The sequence below is a fragment of the Alligator sinensis genome, unplaced genomic scaffold, assembly GCF_000455745.1.
Source record: "Alligator sinensis unplaced genomic scaffold, ASM45574v1 scaffold915_1, whole genome shotgun sequence".
NCBI lineage: Eukaryota > Metazoa > Chordata > Crocodylia > Alligatoridae > Alligator > Alligator sinensis.
Window position 1 is genome coordinate 354,206 of NW_005842597.1, and position 14,078 is coordinate 368,283.

At 42.8% G+C, this 14,078-nt stretch overlaps 1 protein-coding gene across 1 annotated transcript in view; it reads right to left on the bottom strand.

The window, feature by feature from the left end:
• The window catches only part of RELN (reelin), a 479,029-nt gene that overhangs the window by 294,331 nt on the left and 170,620 nt on the right, over positions 1 to 14,078 (bottom strand). The window contains exons 5-6 of the mRNA XM_025214714.1: positions 7,521 to 7,553; positions 5,828 to 5,906 (exon numbers count right to left, since the gene is read on the bottom strand). Of these exons, the coding sequence (XP_025070499.1) occupies positions 5,828 to 5,906; positions 7,521 to 7,553 (112 nt within the window). The remainder of the gene's footprint in view (positions 1 to 5,827; positions 5,907 to 7,520; positions 7,554 to 14,078) is intronic.

Consider the following 14,078-nt stretch of genomic DNA (forward strand, 5'->3'; position numbering starts at 1 on the left):
TGCAATGTGATGCGGCGGCTAGTAAAGCGACCAAAACACTGGCTTGCATCTATAGATGCTTCTCAAGCAAATCCCAGGATGTCATGCTCCCGTTGTATTCGGCCTTGGTGAGGCCACAGCTGGAGTACTGCGTCCAGTTTCAGTCCCCACAATTCAAAAAGGACGTGGAGAAGCTTGAGAGTCCAGAGAAGAGCCACGCGCATGATCAGAGGTCAGGAAAACAGACCTTATGACAACAGGCTGAGAGCAATGGGGCTCTTTAGCCTGGAAAAGCGCAGGCTCAGGGGAGATCTGATGGCCACCTGTAAGTTTATCGGGGTGTTCACCAGGATCTGGGGGAACGTTTGTTCACCAGAGCGCCCCAAGGGATGACAAGGTCGAATGGTTATAAACTCCTGCAAGACCGTTTCAGGCTGGACATAAGGAAGAACTTCTTTACTGTCTGAGCCTCCAAGGTCTGGAATAGCCTGCTATTGGAGGTGGTTCAAGCACCCATATTGAACGTCTTCACGAGAAATGTGGATGTTTATTTTGCTGGGATCCTATGACCCCAGCTGACTTCCTGCCCCTTGGGCAGGGGGCTGGACTCGATGATCTTCCGAGGTCACTTCCAGCCCTAATGTCTATGAAATTTATGAAATCAGCTCCCAGTCAGCCATTCCCTGGGGGCAGGAGATTGCTCCCTACCCCCAGTAGATGCCTGCTGCTGGGGCAGACTCTGCCACTGAAGTCCAAGTGGGGACTATGACCCCCTGTCCTGGCAGCAGAGAGTTTCAATCCCTCTGCTCTGAGATCGCGATCAGGGAGTACAGGTTGGGAGATCCTTATTTCCCAGCCCCCGCTCCACCATTGTGATTGGGGGGATGGGAGATCCTTATCTCTCAATGCCACCCCGTGGTTGCGGATCTGGTGTTGGGAGATAAGGGAAAATTAGCTTCCCAGCTTGTTCTCCACCCAGCTCCACACTTGGAAAGCTGAGCTGGGAACTGGTTCCCCATACTCTGCCCCATGTGCGGGGTGGGGGCTGGGGACTGTCCTTGTAAGGGGCAGGTCCCAGCCCCATGCCCCAATCGGGTGATCGAGGCAAGGGGCATGGAAAGAGCTGCAGGGAAGGGATAAGTCCCAGCCCCCTGCCCCAATCTGCCAGTTGGGCAGCTAGCAGTGAGCCAAGGGGCTGCCCCTCCCCTCCAGCTCTTTCCAAGTCCTAGGTCCCTGATCAGTAAGCTGGGACCAGGAGCTCCCTGCTGCCTGGCCAGGGGGACATTGTCCCCATCCTAGCAGTAGGCAGCCCCTGGAGGTGGGGTATAATGTTCTAGCCCCAGCCAGGACACAGCTGTCTCCTGGCCCAGTGCTCCTTCCAGCCCCTGGGCTAGCCTAGAGCTCCCCCTGGTGGCAGCAGGGGTGCACGTAGGGCTCCAGGAAGTGGGAGCAGTTTGCTGCTTGCAAGTAAACTGATCCCAAATCAAATGCATGTGTAGATGTGTCCAGGCACAATGACACTGGAGGACAAAGAACATTTTGACCATTTTAGGGCTCAACAACTTCCTTGTTTAACCTCTGTTATGCTCTTTATAACACCCCCTTCTCTTTCCTTTTCTTCCCTACCTGAGAAATGTTTACTACAGCCCCTTTTTCTCATTCACTCTACTTTCAGACCGCCTAACAACCTGGCTGATGTAGCTTTTTTTTATATAGGCCCTCATCGTCATCTCCTTTCCTGCTCCTATCAGTTAACTCAAACACATTTTTAGGCCTGCTCTACATTATATAGTTTTACCTTTAGAATTCGGGTTCTGCTAGCAAAGCTAAGTGCAAAGTTATGTGTGCATGTACTCTGCCAGCTACCCTGTGGTAGGAGCTTCTGTCTGCTGCAAGAATTTCTGATGGCAGAATCAGCCTGGTATAGACAAGGCCTTACCCACTCAGCCCTTCCTTCTCTTACTCACAGTGTACCTGTAACAACTCATATTCACTGGGCTGTCCCTTTCTAATGTGTGAAGGGAGATGCATAAATAAAAAAACAGGAAGTCAGAGCCAGAGGAGGACAGTGCTCATATATAAAACAGTTATTTAATCTGAAGTTCCTCCAAGTGATTGAGTGGCATGCTCAGCCTCTACAGGGACTTATAAAATTAGGCGCACACACACAGGCTAGGAAATGGCCTCCCTGTATACATCTCTGGCTGCAGTTGCACATGGCATGAAGCAATTTGAGAGCTGGGGCAGCATCACAATTGCATCCAACCTGGATTTATTACATAGGATTTGGGAAGAATAGACTATAGAAAAAATTACAGCCAAACCCCTTTTCATCTTTATACAAATAAAGACAGAACAAATTATCAGTAGGGCTTAGCTTAACTAGCCCCTGATGCCTAGCCACCATTAGAGTATCTTCTGTATGCAAGACAGCTGCTACCACATTCTGAGCAGAGCAAATCAGGGAAAGAAGAGGATTGGAAATCCTGCTATTGCAGTTACAGCAATTGTTAGTGATAAAAAGAGGATGTTAGCAGCTGCCAGGGGGAAAATGCAATTTTAGGGTGGTTGGCATAAACTGTTAATAATCCCTGATTTAACTCTAGCTACACAATCAAGTGAGAATGAGCTTTCACCATTAAGAAGGTTCTCATGAGGGAAGAGTTTCAACAGAAATCCTTTATTCAGCCAAGCTCACGATATCTTCTTAGACTTATTTTTTTCTTCTCATTTGTTTCCTAACTGAATTTTAGTGTAGCTGAAAGATGTGAAATGAATTATTATTTTTCTAACACAGCAGTACTAAAAGGCCCTTGCCAGGATTAGGACCCCATTTCACAGATGCAGAGTGGGAGGCTAACACTATGGCTAGGGACAGACATTACATATAAACCGGTTTAAGTGATCAGAAACTGGTTTAAACCCGTAACAGAACAGATGTTCAGTGCACATAAACCAATTTGAAAATGGATGAAACTGGTTTGAGATAAGCCCAGTTGAATGTAGTATCAGACTTAACTGATTTGGCTCAAACTGGTTTATGCAATGCCTGTCCCAGACCTCTTGATGCTTTAAGATAAAACAGACTCCTCCAGCATCCTGGCATGCTCTCTGGGCTGGGCAGGGCCCTTTGCCTCAGAACAGGGCTGGCCCCTCCCCTCTGCTCTCTGGCTGGAACTCTGGCAGAAACTGCAGGTATAGCAGTGTCTGCCCAGCTTCTCCCTGACCTTCCCTCTCCCCCCTTATTGCTGGACAAGCAGGGATCCCCCCTCCCTCCCTCCCTCCTATCTCCAACAGCACAGACCCTAGGCATGTGGTATGCTAGCTAATGCTGAGAGGTATCTGTGTGTGTCTCCAATTTCACTGGGACAGGCAGGCAGAACAGAAACTTTTGTTTTGCGGATGAGGTGATAAACACTGTTATCAGTAAGGATCCTGGTTTTCCATGATAAAAAAAAGCAAATTCTCTGATAACCCCCCCCCCAATCCATGATTAGAATTAAAGGCCCCCCACAGCCCTGTTGATACCCCTCACTTCCCCCCCACACTCTGCCTAGCCCTGCTCGTGCCCCCTGCCCCCACTCACAGCCCCAGCCACTTGTCCTGCTGGAGGAGGTCCTCAGCTGCCAGGGCTATGGGGCCAGGGACCCAGGTCCACAGCTCCCTGCCCTCAACAGAAGGCAGCTGCAGCTGGAGCACACAGCTGGCTCCCCCACTGCTGCCTACCTGCTGCTGACTTGGGCAGGGGCGGGCCTGGCTCCTGGCAACTGCGTGCACTCCCAGGGGGCAAGGGGAACCTGCGCCCCCAGATCTGTGCGGGAAGCAGGCTGCGGGCTTGAGCTCCTGCGCTGTTTCCCTCTCATGGGGCTGCTGTAGCCTTGCAGGCAAGACCTGGCATGACTGGGAACAGTGGAGCCGCCCTGGGATCTTCTTGCCACCCTGCTGCACCTCCTGCACCTGCTGCTACTTTGAGTGGCGGAGCCCCACACCACTTCCCTCAGTGCAGACCCAGGTGCAGGAGGTGCATTGCTGGGGCAGCGCAGAGAGAGTATCTGCTACGAGCTCCCTGCTCGGCTCCTCTGTCCCCAGCCTCATGGGGTCACGGGGAGGGGAGCAGGGCGGCAGGGATGTGAACACACAGCAGAACCTGGTAAAAAGAACAAATTAAATCAGGGTTTCAAGAGGAATAATATGATTACAAAGAATCCATAAATTCAAACAAAACAACTGAAATTACTGTTCAGCAGATTAAAGTCTGAATTTGAACTGAATGAGAGTTTGCCTTTATCAAGAGTTTTACTGAAACGACTAAAATTAGCTCCTTAAGAAATCTCTGGCTTGTAGCAAACAAAGTATACAAGGCGGTATATATTAATGGAATGGACTAGCAAAAGGGCAAAGTACCAACCTATCATCATGAAGAATCCCATGTAAAGGAAATGCTCCCAGAATACTAGTTCTATATTTTAAAAACTTAAAATTAGGGTCCACCAGTGCACTTAACTGACAATTAGTTACAGAATGTCAAATAAGCTTATCTATTATATAAATGTCATTATTATTTGTGCACTGCAGTAGACTTATACCTTCCTCCATAGGCTCATTAAGTATATAACTGTTTGTTTGAGAGGAGGCCTGCTCTATCTTTTTAAAAACACTCATAAGCACATGCTTCAATAGAGTGTTCAAGAGCTGTGTATAGACATTCGGGGACATCATGGGGAGATTAGATCACATTAAAATTGGCCATCCAATCTAACTGAGTTTGCCTAGGTGGGACCTTATGCTTAGATCCCTAGTTATATGGATATACGTTCAAACAGTATAGAAATTCCAGGAAGGTTAGACTGCTCTAAAAGGTCACCCTGATCTAAGTTAACCCTACCTCAGAGGTAGCCCAATTTATATTATTTCAAGTTGGTCATTTTTAGAACAATCTGACTTTCCTGATCTACTGTACAGTTCCCAGTACAGTCCTGGGGCTGGGAAAGCCAAGCCACTGGCTCCAGTCCTGGGGCTGAGCTTTTCCTACCCAGCCCCGCAGCATCAGGCTATTTTTAGCCTCCCCCTCTCCCTCCCACCCACCAAACTCCCCATCCCAGAAGCCGCTCCCAGTGCCACTTTTACCGGTGTGGAATAGAGGGGATTTGTTTGCTGGGAGGCTAATTGTTCATCTGGGGATGGGAGGGGGATTGGCAGGCTAAAAATAGCCCCTGGTCCCATGGGGAGGGGGAGAGAGCCCCCATCTACTCAAAGCCCCCTGTAGACCCCGCAAGGAGGAATTTTAGTTTGCTGTGCTCCAAGTCATTTAAATTGCATTATGCTGCCAAATTTGCTACAGCAGCTGTAGTTAATGCAGAATACGCCGCTGACACGTGCAAACACTGACACCGTTAAAGTGGTGCAAAAGCATTTAGCCCGTTTTAAAGTGTCATGCACACATGCCCCTCGTGTTGTCTACACACAGCCCTGAAAATTAGTTGGTGTGGTGCCTAACTCAGGTCTTAGGCCTTTTACTAAAGTCTGTCCCTTAATCTTTTGATACTTGAGACCCCACCTATAAAATGTAAATAATTTTTTTCCAACTCTTTGAATTAAATTCTGACCAGTGAAGTCAATGGGAATGTGTTATTGTATTGAAGGTGAACAGAATTTCACCCTTTTGTCAGTCTAGCTAATTTTAAGTCCTGAGCCTGCCAAGACCTATCCACCTACAGAACTGTACTGAGAAAGTACCACTGAAGTGAGTGGAGGCATCTACATGTTGCCATAATACAAATACATAACCATAATAAATAAAGGATACTAACTTCCTGAAACAAATGTAAATTAGAGACTTGAAACTTACCACAAAGTGGGATTCAATTCTAGCTGAAGATAAGAGTCAAAGTCCTCTCGTAGGATGATGCTGTCACTATGCATTTCAGCTTGAAAAGAAATAAAGCACTGTTGGAAACAATTGTAAGAAGAAGCCTAATGGTCTAGTTTGCTAGCTAACCACTTTGAGGAAACATGATGCCTTATTTAGAGCCAAAGTATTTTATAACTGCAAGGTAAAAGAAAAAATTCAGTAAAACAAATATCTGCTTAAAGTATACAAGTATTTAAGGCTGGTTTTTCTGAGGAAAGGTTGTAAGGCAGTAGTTTCAGTTTGTTTAGTTTGAATGTAAAGTTTGATAGGAGGTCTCACAGGATGTGAATTGTTTAAGCTACTCCTCCGAACTTCCCTGTCCTGACTCCTGTTTTTAAATCAAGAATTGGGAGAACACTTGCCCTGCAATGAGATGGACTAGATGACTTACCAGGAATTTTACATTCCTAATACCTGTGGGTCTAAATTTGACATTAGTCAGTTATGCATTAACAGAAATCTGATACGTTCACAGGAATTACTCCTGTTTCACAACAGTCTAAGCAATAACCAGTGAACTCAGAGTCAGGCTCCCTCTTGCATTCCCCCACTGCCCCCCACCTTGGCCCTATAACTTTTTAATTCCTTTTTACCTAGTAGCCCAGCTCTAATGAAAGGGGTAGAAGTCTTTTGGCCTGCATAGTCTATAGTCTGATGGATAAGCCACTTCCCTGGAAAATGAGAAATACAGCTTCAAACTCCACTGGGTGACAAGGATCTAGAATCTGGGTGAGTATCCTAGGGTGGGGTGACATGGGTAGCTGCCTCAGGCACGGGGTGGAGAGGGGGGCAGAAAACAATGGTTGCTGCTACAGTTGAACAACTACACTGGCGGCACAGCAGCAACCCAAAGTTGTCATTGTCCCAGTGTGTGACAGCTGCTCCAGGCACCCAGCTGTGCTGTTACACCTCTGCTCACCACTAGGCTATTAAACAAGAAATGGGTACATCCTTGATGTTGGCAAATCCACAGGACAAAGAAGGATTGCAAGAAGGCAGGGGCATGTAATCTGAAGCTCTGAGTTTACACCTCTCCCTCCGTGCTGATAGCCTGCCTAGGAGTGACTCCCTGCTCAGTGCTTTCATGTTCTTGAGGCACGTTAGGCTATCCACTGGGAGAATGGGAGCCAAGTCACCTTCCTGTCACACGGGTCATTTTTGGCCAAGCAGCTGTATATGTTTGGTACACAGAACAGGATCTAGAATGCAGTCTTTAGCTTGCATGGCTCATTTTTACTATAATATAGGGAATGCAAGCATGGTTGTTGACTGTATTTTGGTCATCTTTGGGTGCCTTCCTTAAGCACACCAACACAGTGATACAAGGCAAAATAAAATGAGAACAATGAACCAGGTATGACCATATCCAATATTACCTAAGCAGAGTGACATCTACATAGGCATGTAAGAACTATAAGCCAATAAGCAAATGGAAACTGCATAATCATGCTAAAAACAAACCAAACAGGCTAAACTTATCTCAATTCCTTTTAAGTAAATCTCATATTATTATTATGAATTTCCTAAAGCCACAGTTCCATACAGTGCCACCAAGCTTTACAGCTCATGTATAAAGAAGCTAATAATTTCAACATTATTAAAATAGCGGTAAACATTTTTTATCACATACCTAGATGAGGGTGCAAGGGAGCTTCTGTTGGAGCTGCAGAGAATAAAGAAACATATTGTGTGAATTTCTATTACATAACTTGTAATAAGGTATATGCTAGGAAGTGAATCATAAAGAAGTTTTATTCTAAGAATAGAATCTATATTAAAGAACATTATGAAAACAAACAGAATGGTGGCAGAAGAATTAATTAAAAGAAATGTCAATAATGTCAGTCATAAATTACTGTGAGAAGTGTTTTTTCATCAAGGAAAAAGATGATTTAAAACAGATTAAAAATTAATAGGAAAAGGAATGGCACAATCTATATTGGAGTCCTTATGTATACATTTGATATCAAATTCAATACAAAACTCATTATTATAATTTCTTTCCATGTTGAGCTTCCCACTCCCCTATTCAGTGAGGTGTGGAAATTTGTATTGGCAACATGAATGTCAACACTAGTGTCACAAGTTGGAAGTGGTGCCAGTCAAATAAAAAACTGTGGAGGGTTTTGCACCTCAGAGAGGCTGGGAAACAATCTGTGTTTTGGACAGACAGGTTAAGTGGAAATGCCAGTTTGAGTAACTTAAATGGTTAATCTTATTTTGTTTGTGTGAGATACATGTGTGTGCACTTATCTAGATATAGATAAATATACACATATAGAGATATATACATACATATGTTTGTATTTATATTTAAACATATATGTTGTAGTTTCACTCCAGTCTCAGAGTGAGTAACTATAGATGGCTAAAATAAATCAAGAACAACTGTGCTCAGCTCAAGCTGAACAATCTTACCTAGAAAGCACTTAAAAAATTGCCTTCTGAGCATAAAAGACTGACTTTCCTACTAGATAGGAACTGCCTAGAATAACCACATTATTCACCATATAGAAAAATTTTGTCATCTGGACTTTGTTAATGCTATAGTAGAAGAGAAGAAATATTTCTTTATCTGCTGTACAGCTCAAGCATAGCATTTACAATACTCTTTATGCTATAAATGGTCAGGCTCAGGACAGTCCTGCCATTCTCTTTTCCACTTCATCAGTTTCAGATCATCATTCAGTATCTATGAGAACACAGCTAGGGAAGAGGATAGTTAGGCCCCATTTTCAAAATAATCATGGGCAAAAGATGATGATAATGCCATGTTACTCCACTGACAGAATGGTCAGTTGGCTGAGCAAGATTTTTTTCCCAGCATCATTTGAATTTAAACACAGGTCATTAGCTAAGAAAGTGAACGAATAAAATAAACCGCATGTTTCAAAAAGGGAAAAAATCCGACTAGAAGGCATATAGGAGGCCAGATTCTCATTTGCTTTATGGCTCTTTTGCACTGCTCTGTGAATCACAATCCAGTATAAGAATCCATTATAAGAAGTCTAGAAAAAATACTGCTTTTTTAAAGAAACTATTGCTTTCTTAATTTACTGCAAATCTTCAGCAATTCAATGATTACTTCAATTATTGCACACTATGGAAAACACAAGCAAACAGCTGGTCCAGGGCTCACCTCTTCAAACCTTAAACACATGAGTTTCATTGATTTCACTGAAGCATTTTGTGAGAGTGAGGGATGTAGGACCACGTTCCTTGTCTGTTCATTACAACAGCTTTGTTTTTTAATTATATGTTCAGCACATTATAAAGAAAAACCTTGTTTTGATAACAAATTGGTTGCCTATCAAATGACATAGTAGGTAATTATGCATATTTATATTAGCACTACTAATCATTCATTTAACCAGTGACATGTGGATTGAGGCAAGCACTAAATGTAGAAGAAAAAGTTGTTCTTACAAGTAAAGATTTTACATTGAGAGAGACTGTATTTCCCAAATCTTAGCTTATCTGAAAAACCTAGGTAATTTTGCCTCAGGTACCGTTTCACCTAATTTGTAATTCAGATTCTTCAGCTGAATATGTCAAAGTGCTGTGAAGTTACCATTTAATGAGCAATGAACCTAGACTTTCATCTCTTCAGGAATAATTTCTTTATTACATTTTAAATTTTATTGCAATCCAGAACTTTTTTGACCTTCAAGTATTGTAATTAAAGTCCCAAAATGTTATAAATTTAAAGCATCACGCAAAATTGATTGTGGCAGTTTTCTTAGATATGTTCTCAAGTCTACCCTTCTTATCAATCCAAAGGACTATTTATTTTAAGGGATATAAGTTATACATAGTCCTGTACAGCACAGTTGAGAAACACATTAAGCTTCCTTGAATTATTTCACCAAATTTAACAAAATATTATACCTTGCAGAATAATATACCAGGAGGAGCATTAAAATTCACGCTCATTTAAAAAATCTATTCAAAAGTTGAGATTGTTGGGAGTGCATTTTAATGCTATCACTATTAACAATGTCTCTTCAGACAACACATTTGGATGATTTGAAATTTAGATAGGCCATTTGTGTGAACTAAAAATGCAGATAGTTTAGAGATGCCATTCTCTTTTTTTAAAGAAATGTACATGGAATTATTGTTTGTTATTTAAATAGCACTGTAGGTATACATAGTACTTCACAACAGATGAATTGTGCTTAGCGAAGAATGGCATCACTACCCAACAGAGTTTACAGTATAAAGGGCATGAGCAGATACAATACAGAATAATAGGAAAAGGAGGAAGCTTGGCATACAATGCATGGCAGTCTGTGCCAAATGTAAGGGGCAGCACAGAAAAAGGCACATGGTAAAAAGCAACTGAAGGAGAGAAAGGAAACAGGCATGCTGCTGGCACCATGAGTAACCAGAAAAGAGTAAGAAAGGGTGTACGACACAATCAGTCAAATTCATGAGAGGGCAGAATTATGGAGCTTTTTGAAAGAAAAGCTTGAATTTATGTGAACAATGAGTAGAAGCAAATGAAAAGAAACACGCAAGGGGAGGATATCGTAAGATTTAGGAGAAGGAACCAGGATTTGGTGATGACTTGGATGCCAGTGGAGAAGTAAGCTATGGGGAGTCAAAGATGAAACATATAAATTTAAAAAGTGTAGTAACGGATAACCAACTTTTGCTACATGAAAAGAGGCTCCACCATAAAACTAAGTTTCTAACACAACACCCACCACCGCTCGTTAAGACCTAGGGCACTTGAAAGAGATATCAACATACAGTCTCAGAGCCTGTTTGCAATGCAGGTAAACGATCCTTTCTAAATAACTGGCCTGGCATAAGAAGTCTCTCCTACTCCTCACTCAGAGAAGCAAAATTCTGAGAAAACAAATGGACTTTGGACTGGGCACAAAGTCTGTCTGCTAGTCCAACTGGGGAAGTGAGTTACAGGGTTACAAACATTTCTAGAAAAATGCCTTGCCCAAAATTTCAAAACCAGGGACTTTTAGCCACAGCCCATCCGTTCACCCCCAAATGACAAAAAGGATAAAAACTCTAGGCATATGGAATAGGTAAGGTTCAGTCTCCCCTTTTTTCCCCTAGCAGTCTGATAAAGACCAAAATGAAATGTAATTCATTTCTTCAGACTGCAGCCAATACTTTCTGTCTTCTGATAAATAAAAGTTGCTATTGAAACACTAGGGCCGAACTTTTTTCCTCCAGAGAGTGAATATGTTGCCTTAGGGCTCCATTGCTTTCACAGAAACACAAGCCAAAAAAACCCCTATCATTTCTGAATTCAAGTCTTCTGTATAGTGTCATAAAATACTACTGTGGTCAAGTCTGAGAGTCTGCAATCTGTTATTTATTTGTTGTTCAAAGTGTACTTAGATGCCTAGTCATAATGGACAAAGTGTGCCTAGAAACATCTTCCCTTTATGTTTCAGCAACTTGAAAAAACAGGCAGTGATCAAGCGCAACTCTAATAAATACTGTAAAACTGACTGAAGAGAATTGGCAAAGGAAGGTTCGGGCTGAGTCTCAGGATAAACTTTTACACAGTGACATTATCAGAATGTAGTGTAGCCTCCTAAAGGAAGCAATGGAAAGCTCATCACTTGTGACATTAAACAGTAGATTAGACAAAAGGCCTCAAAATTACAGTGCAAAAAACAATCCTGCAATGGTTGGGAATGACTTAATTGGCCTTTTCTCACTCCAATTATTATAGTTCTGATGCTGCTTTATTTAGTTGGAAATATATTAGCCAGCCACTAATGATGAATGATCATGTCCTTCATCCAAAGAACTATCTTATCCTACCCCTTTATGCCTCTGTTGTATAACTCAGATGGGTCAGATGCTTCTTTTCAAAACTGCAAAGGTTATTCTTTTGCTCCACCCTAAACAAGGAAAATATAACCAATCTGTGCAGTGATAAAGTATCTTACCTTCCATTTATTTTGGCTGCTAAAGCAAAGAATTAAATCCTAAGTAATAAGAATCTCCTTTATCACTAGCTTTCCTATTTGTACCTACAATTGCAGCCTTTTCTGTGTTTTGGCTCATACACTTTTCATCTTCTTATTACTTATTTTGTTGCATTTGATCTGAATGTTGTCAGTAATTTTTATGTTTCTATTCTTCTCTAAGCTTTAATCAGACTCTTACATATACTAAAGCTTGCTATACAGAAAGACCCAGGGCTTTTTGTATTCCTAAAATATTTATTACATGCTGAAACATAGACATAGTTGATCAAGTGACTACCCTACATTTCTTGGTTTTCCCAGTGGTATCATACTCCATCTCATTCTGCTTTGGGTATTGGGCTTCTCGTCAGACTTGGCCTTTCCTTAGCTATTTTCTTTGTCCTTCTTTAAATCTTCAAAAAATATTAAACCAAGCAAATTAAGAATAATTTTCTCTTTTCAGTTCACAAGTTCCACTAGTTACATTAAGAGTTATCAACATTTGTTCAAGGGAGAACAGGCATGACAATTATGATTTCTCAGAGTTTCTCCTATACAATTATGTTTTCTTGTACATTTATCTTCTCTACCATTCCATACCAAATGTAGTATCATTATTAAAAAAAAGGATGCTGTAGCAAAATCTACAAAGTTTCCCTCTGATCTTACTTTTTCTGCCTAATGCATTATAGTTTATGCCTAAATAAACTTACCTAATTACTTGCAGTATAACATTTTAAAATACAGTAGTATTTTGAGTCAGAAGGAGCACGTCTACATGTGCAATTAATGCAAAGCAATAAACTGGAGTTTATTGCTCCAGAGATTATTGCTCCCAGGTGCACTGTTTGGACAGGGCTGCTCCCTGCAGCTCAATGTGCTGTGGAGGGGCTGACTGGAGCATGAGGATGCTTCAATGCAGGGCTAGCCAACAGGCAGCCCTCTCACTGAAGCACTCTTAGGCCCCAGCCAGCAGGGGCAGCATCCACACATGCACTGCTGCAGAGTTTTTTACTTCACAGAAGGATAGTACTTGTATTTACAAGTACTACTCTGCTATGGTGTAAATTAGTTTATTCCAGCCTAATAGGGGAGCGCATGTAGACACCAAGTTGGTTACGTCATAGTTAGTTAGTCTACTGGGCAGTAAACATCTCGTGTAAATAAACCCAAGGAGGGTGAAGCCCATTTAGATCTAGCTACTTACATGCAATAATAATAGACTAATAATGCAATAGACTTATATGCAATAATAATAAAATGTACTATAAATGCATACATCAACTCTTTTTTTAAACAATGCTGTATTTAAAATTTGAGTTAAAATAGTATTAATTGGAGGGAAAGAAAAAGGGAAGACATTGCCTATTTAAGAAAATGGGAACTAAACTACTATTGTCCTTTGTGCAGCCAGGAAAGAATGGCAAAATGGAATAGAGGTAAATGCTGTGACACTTTGGGATTCATCTACATGTGCAATTAATATACCTTAAGGTTACTGTGCAATAAAATAAGGTGTAACAAACTGCATCTGGGAATATGTCTACACCTGTGCCAGTGTTGGGAGTAAATTTGCTCTCAGTGGGCGCGTCCACACAAGTGCGCACGTGCCTCTTGCCCCGCCTCAAACCCCAAGGCTACCCCCACAATCCCAGGCACCATTACTTTAAAAAAAAACAGAAAAAGAACAGAAAAAAATGGAGGAAAAAAGCCTCCGCTTACCTTAGAAGCAGGAGTGGGGGGGCTCCAGGGCCTCCTGGCAGAATCCCCCAGGCAGCATAGGGCAGCGCAGGGGCAGGAGGGCCCAGACTGGGGCCACTGGGGCTGTCACCCTGTCCTGCACTGTGCGGGTGGGGCCCCAGTCAGCCACACGGCAGCTCAAACTGCCGGTAAGTGCCAGGGTTCCCCGCACTGCAAACTTGCAGCACAGGGAGAAAATTAGACCCTGGATATCCAGGGGCCTAAAAAAATCGAAGCTTAAAAAAGCAGTGCAGGGCACGGTCTGGGACCATGCCCTGAGGCAACTGGAGGCTGGGTCCTCCATGGAGACACGGTGGCTGCCACAGCGTCTCTATGGTTGGCCCCTCGCCCTGGTGCTGAAACATGTGGCCACCTAGGCTGCATGTTTCAGCACCAGGGCTCCGGTGCTGGTGAGTAAGGGGTCGGGGGGGCTGGAAGAGGTGGGTGGGGACCATGGGGGGACCCCAATGGCCCCGCCCACTCCCCCAGCCCCCCACAAA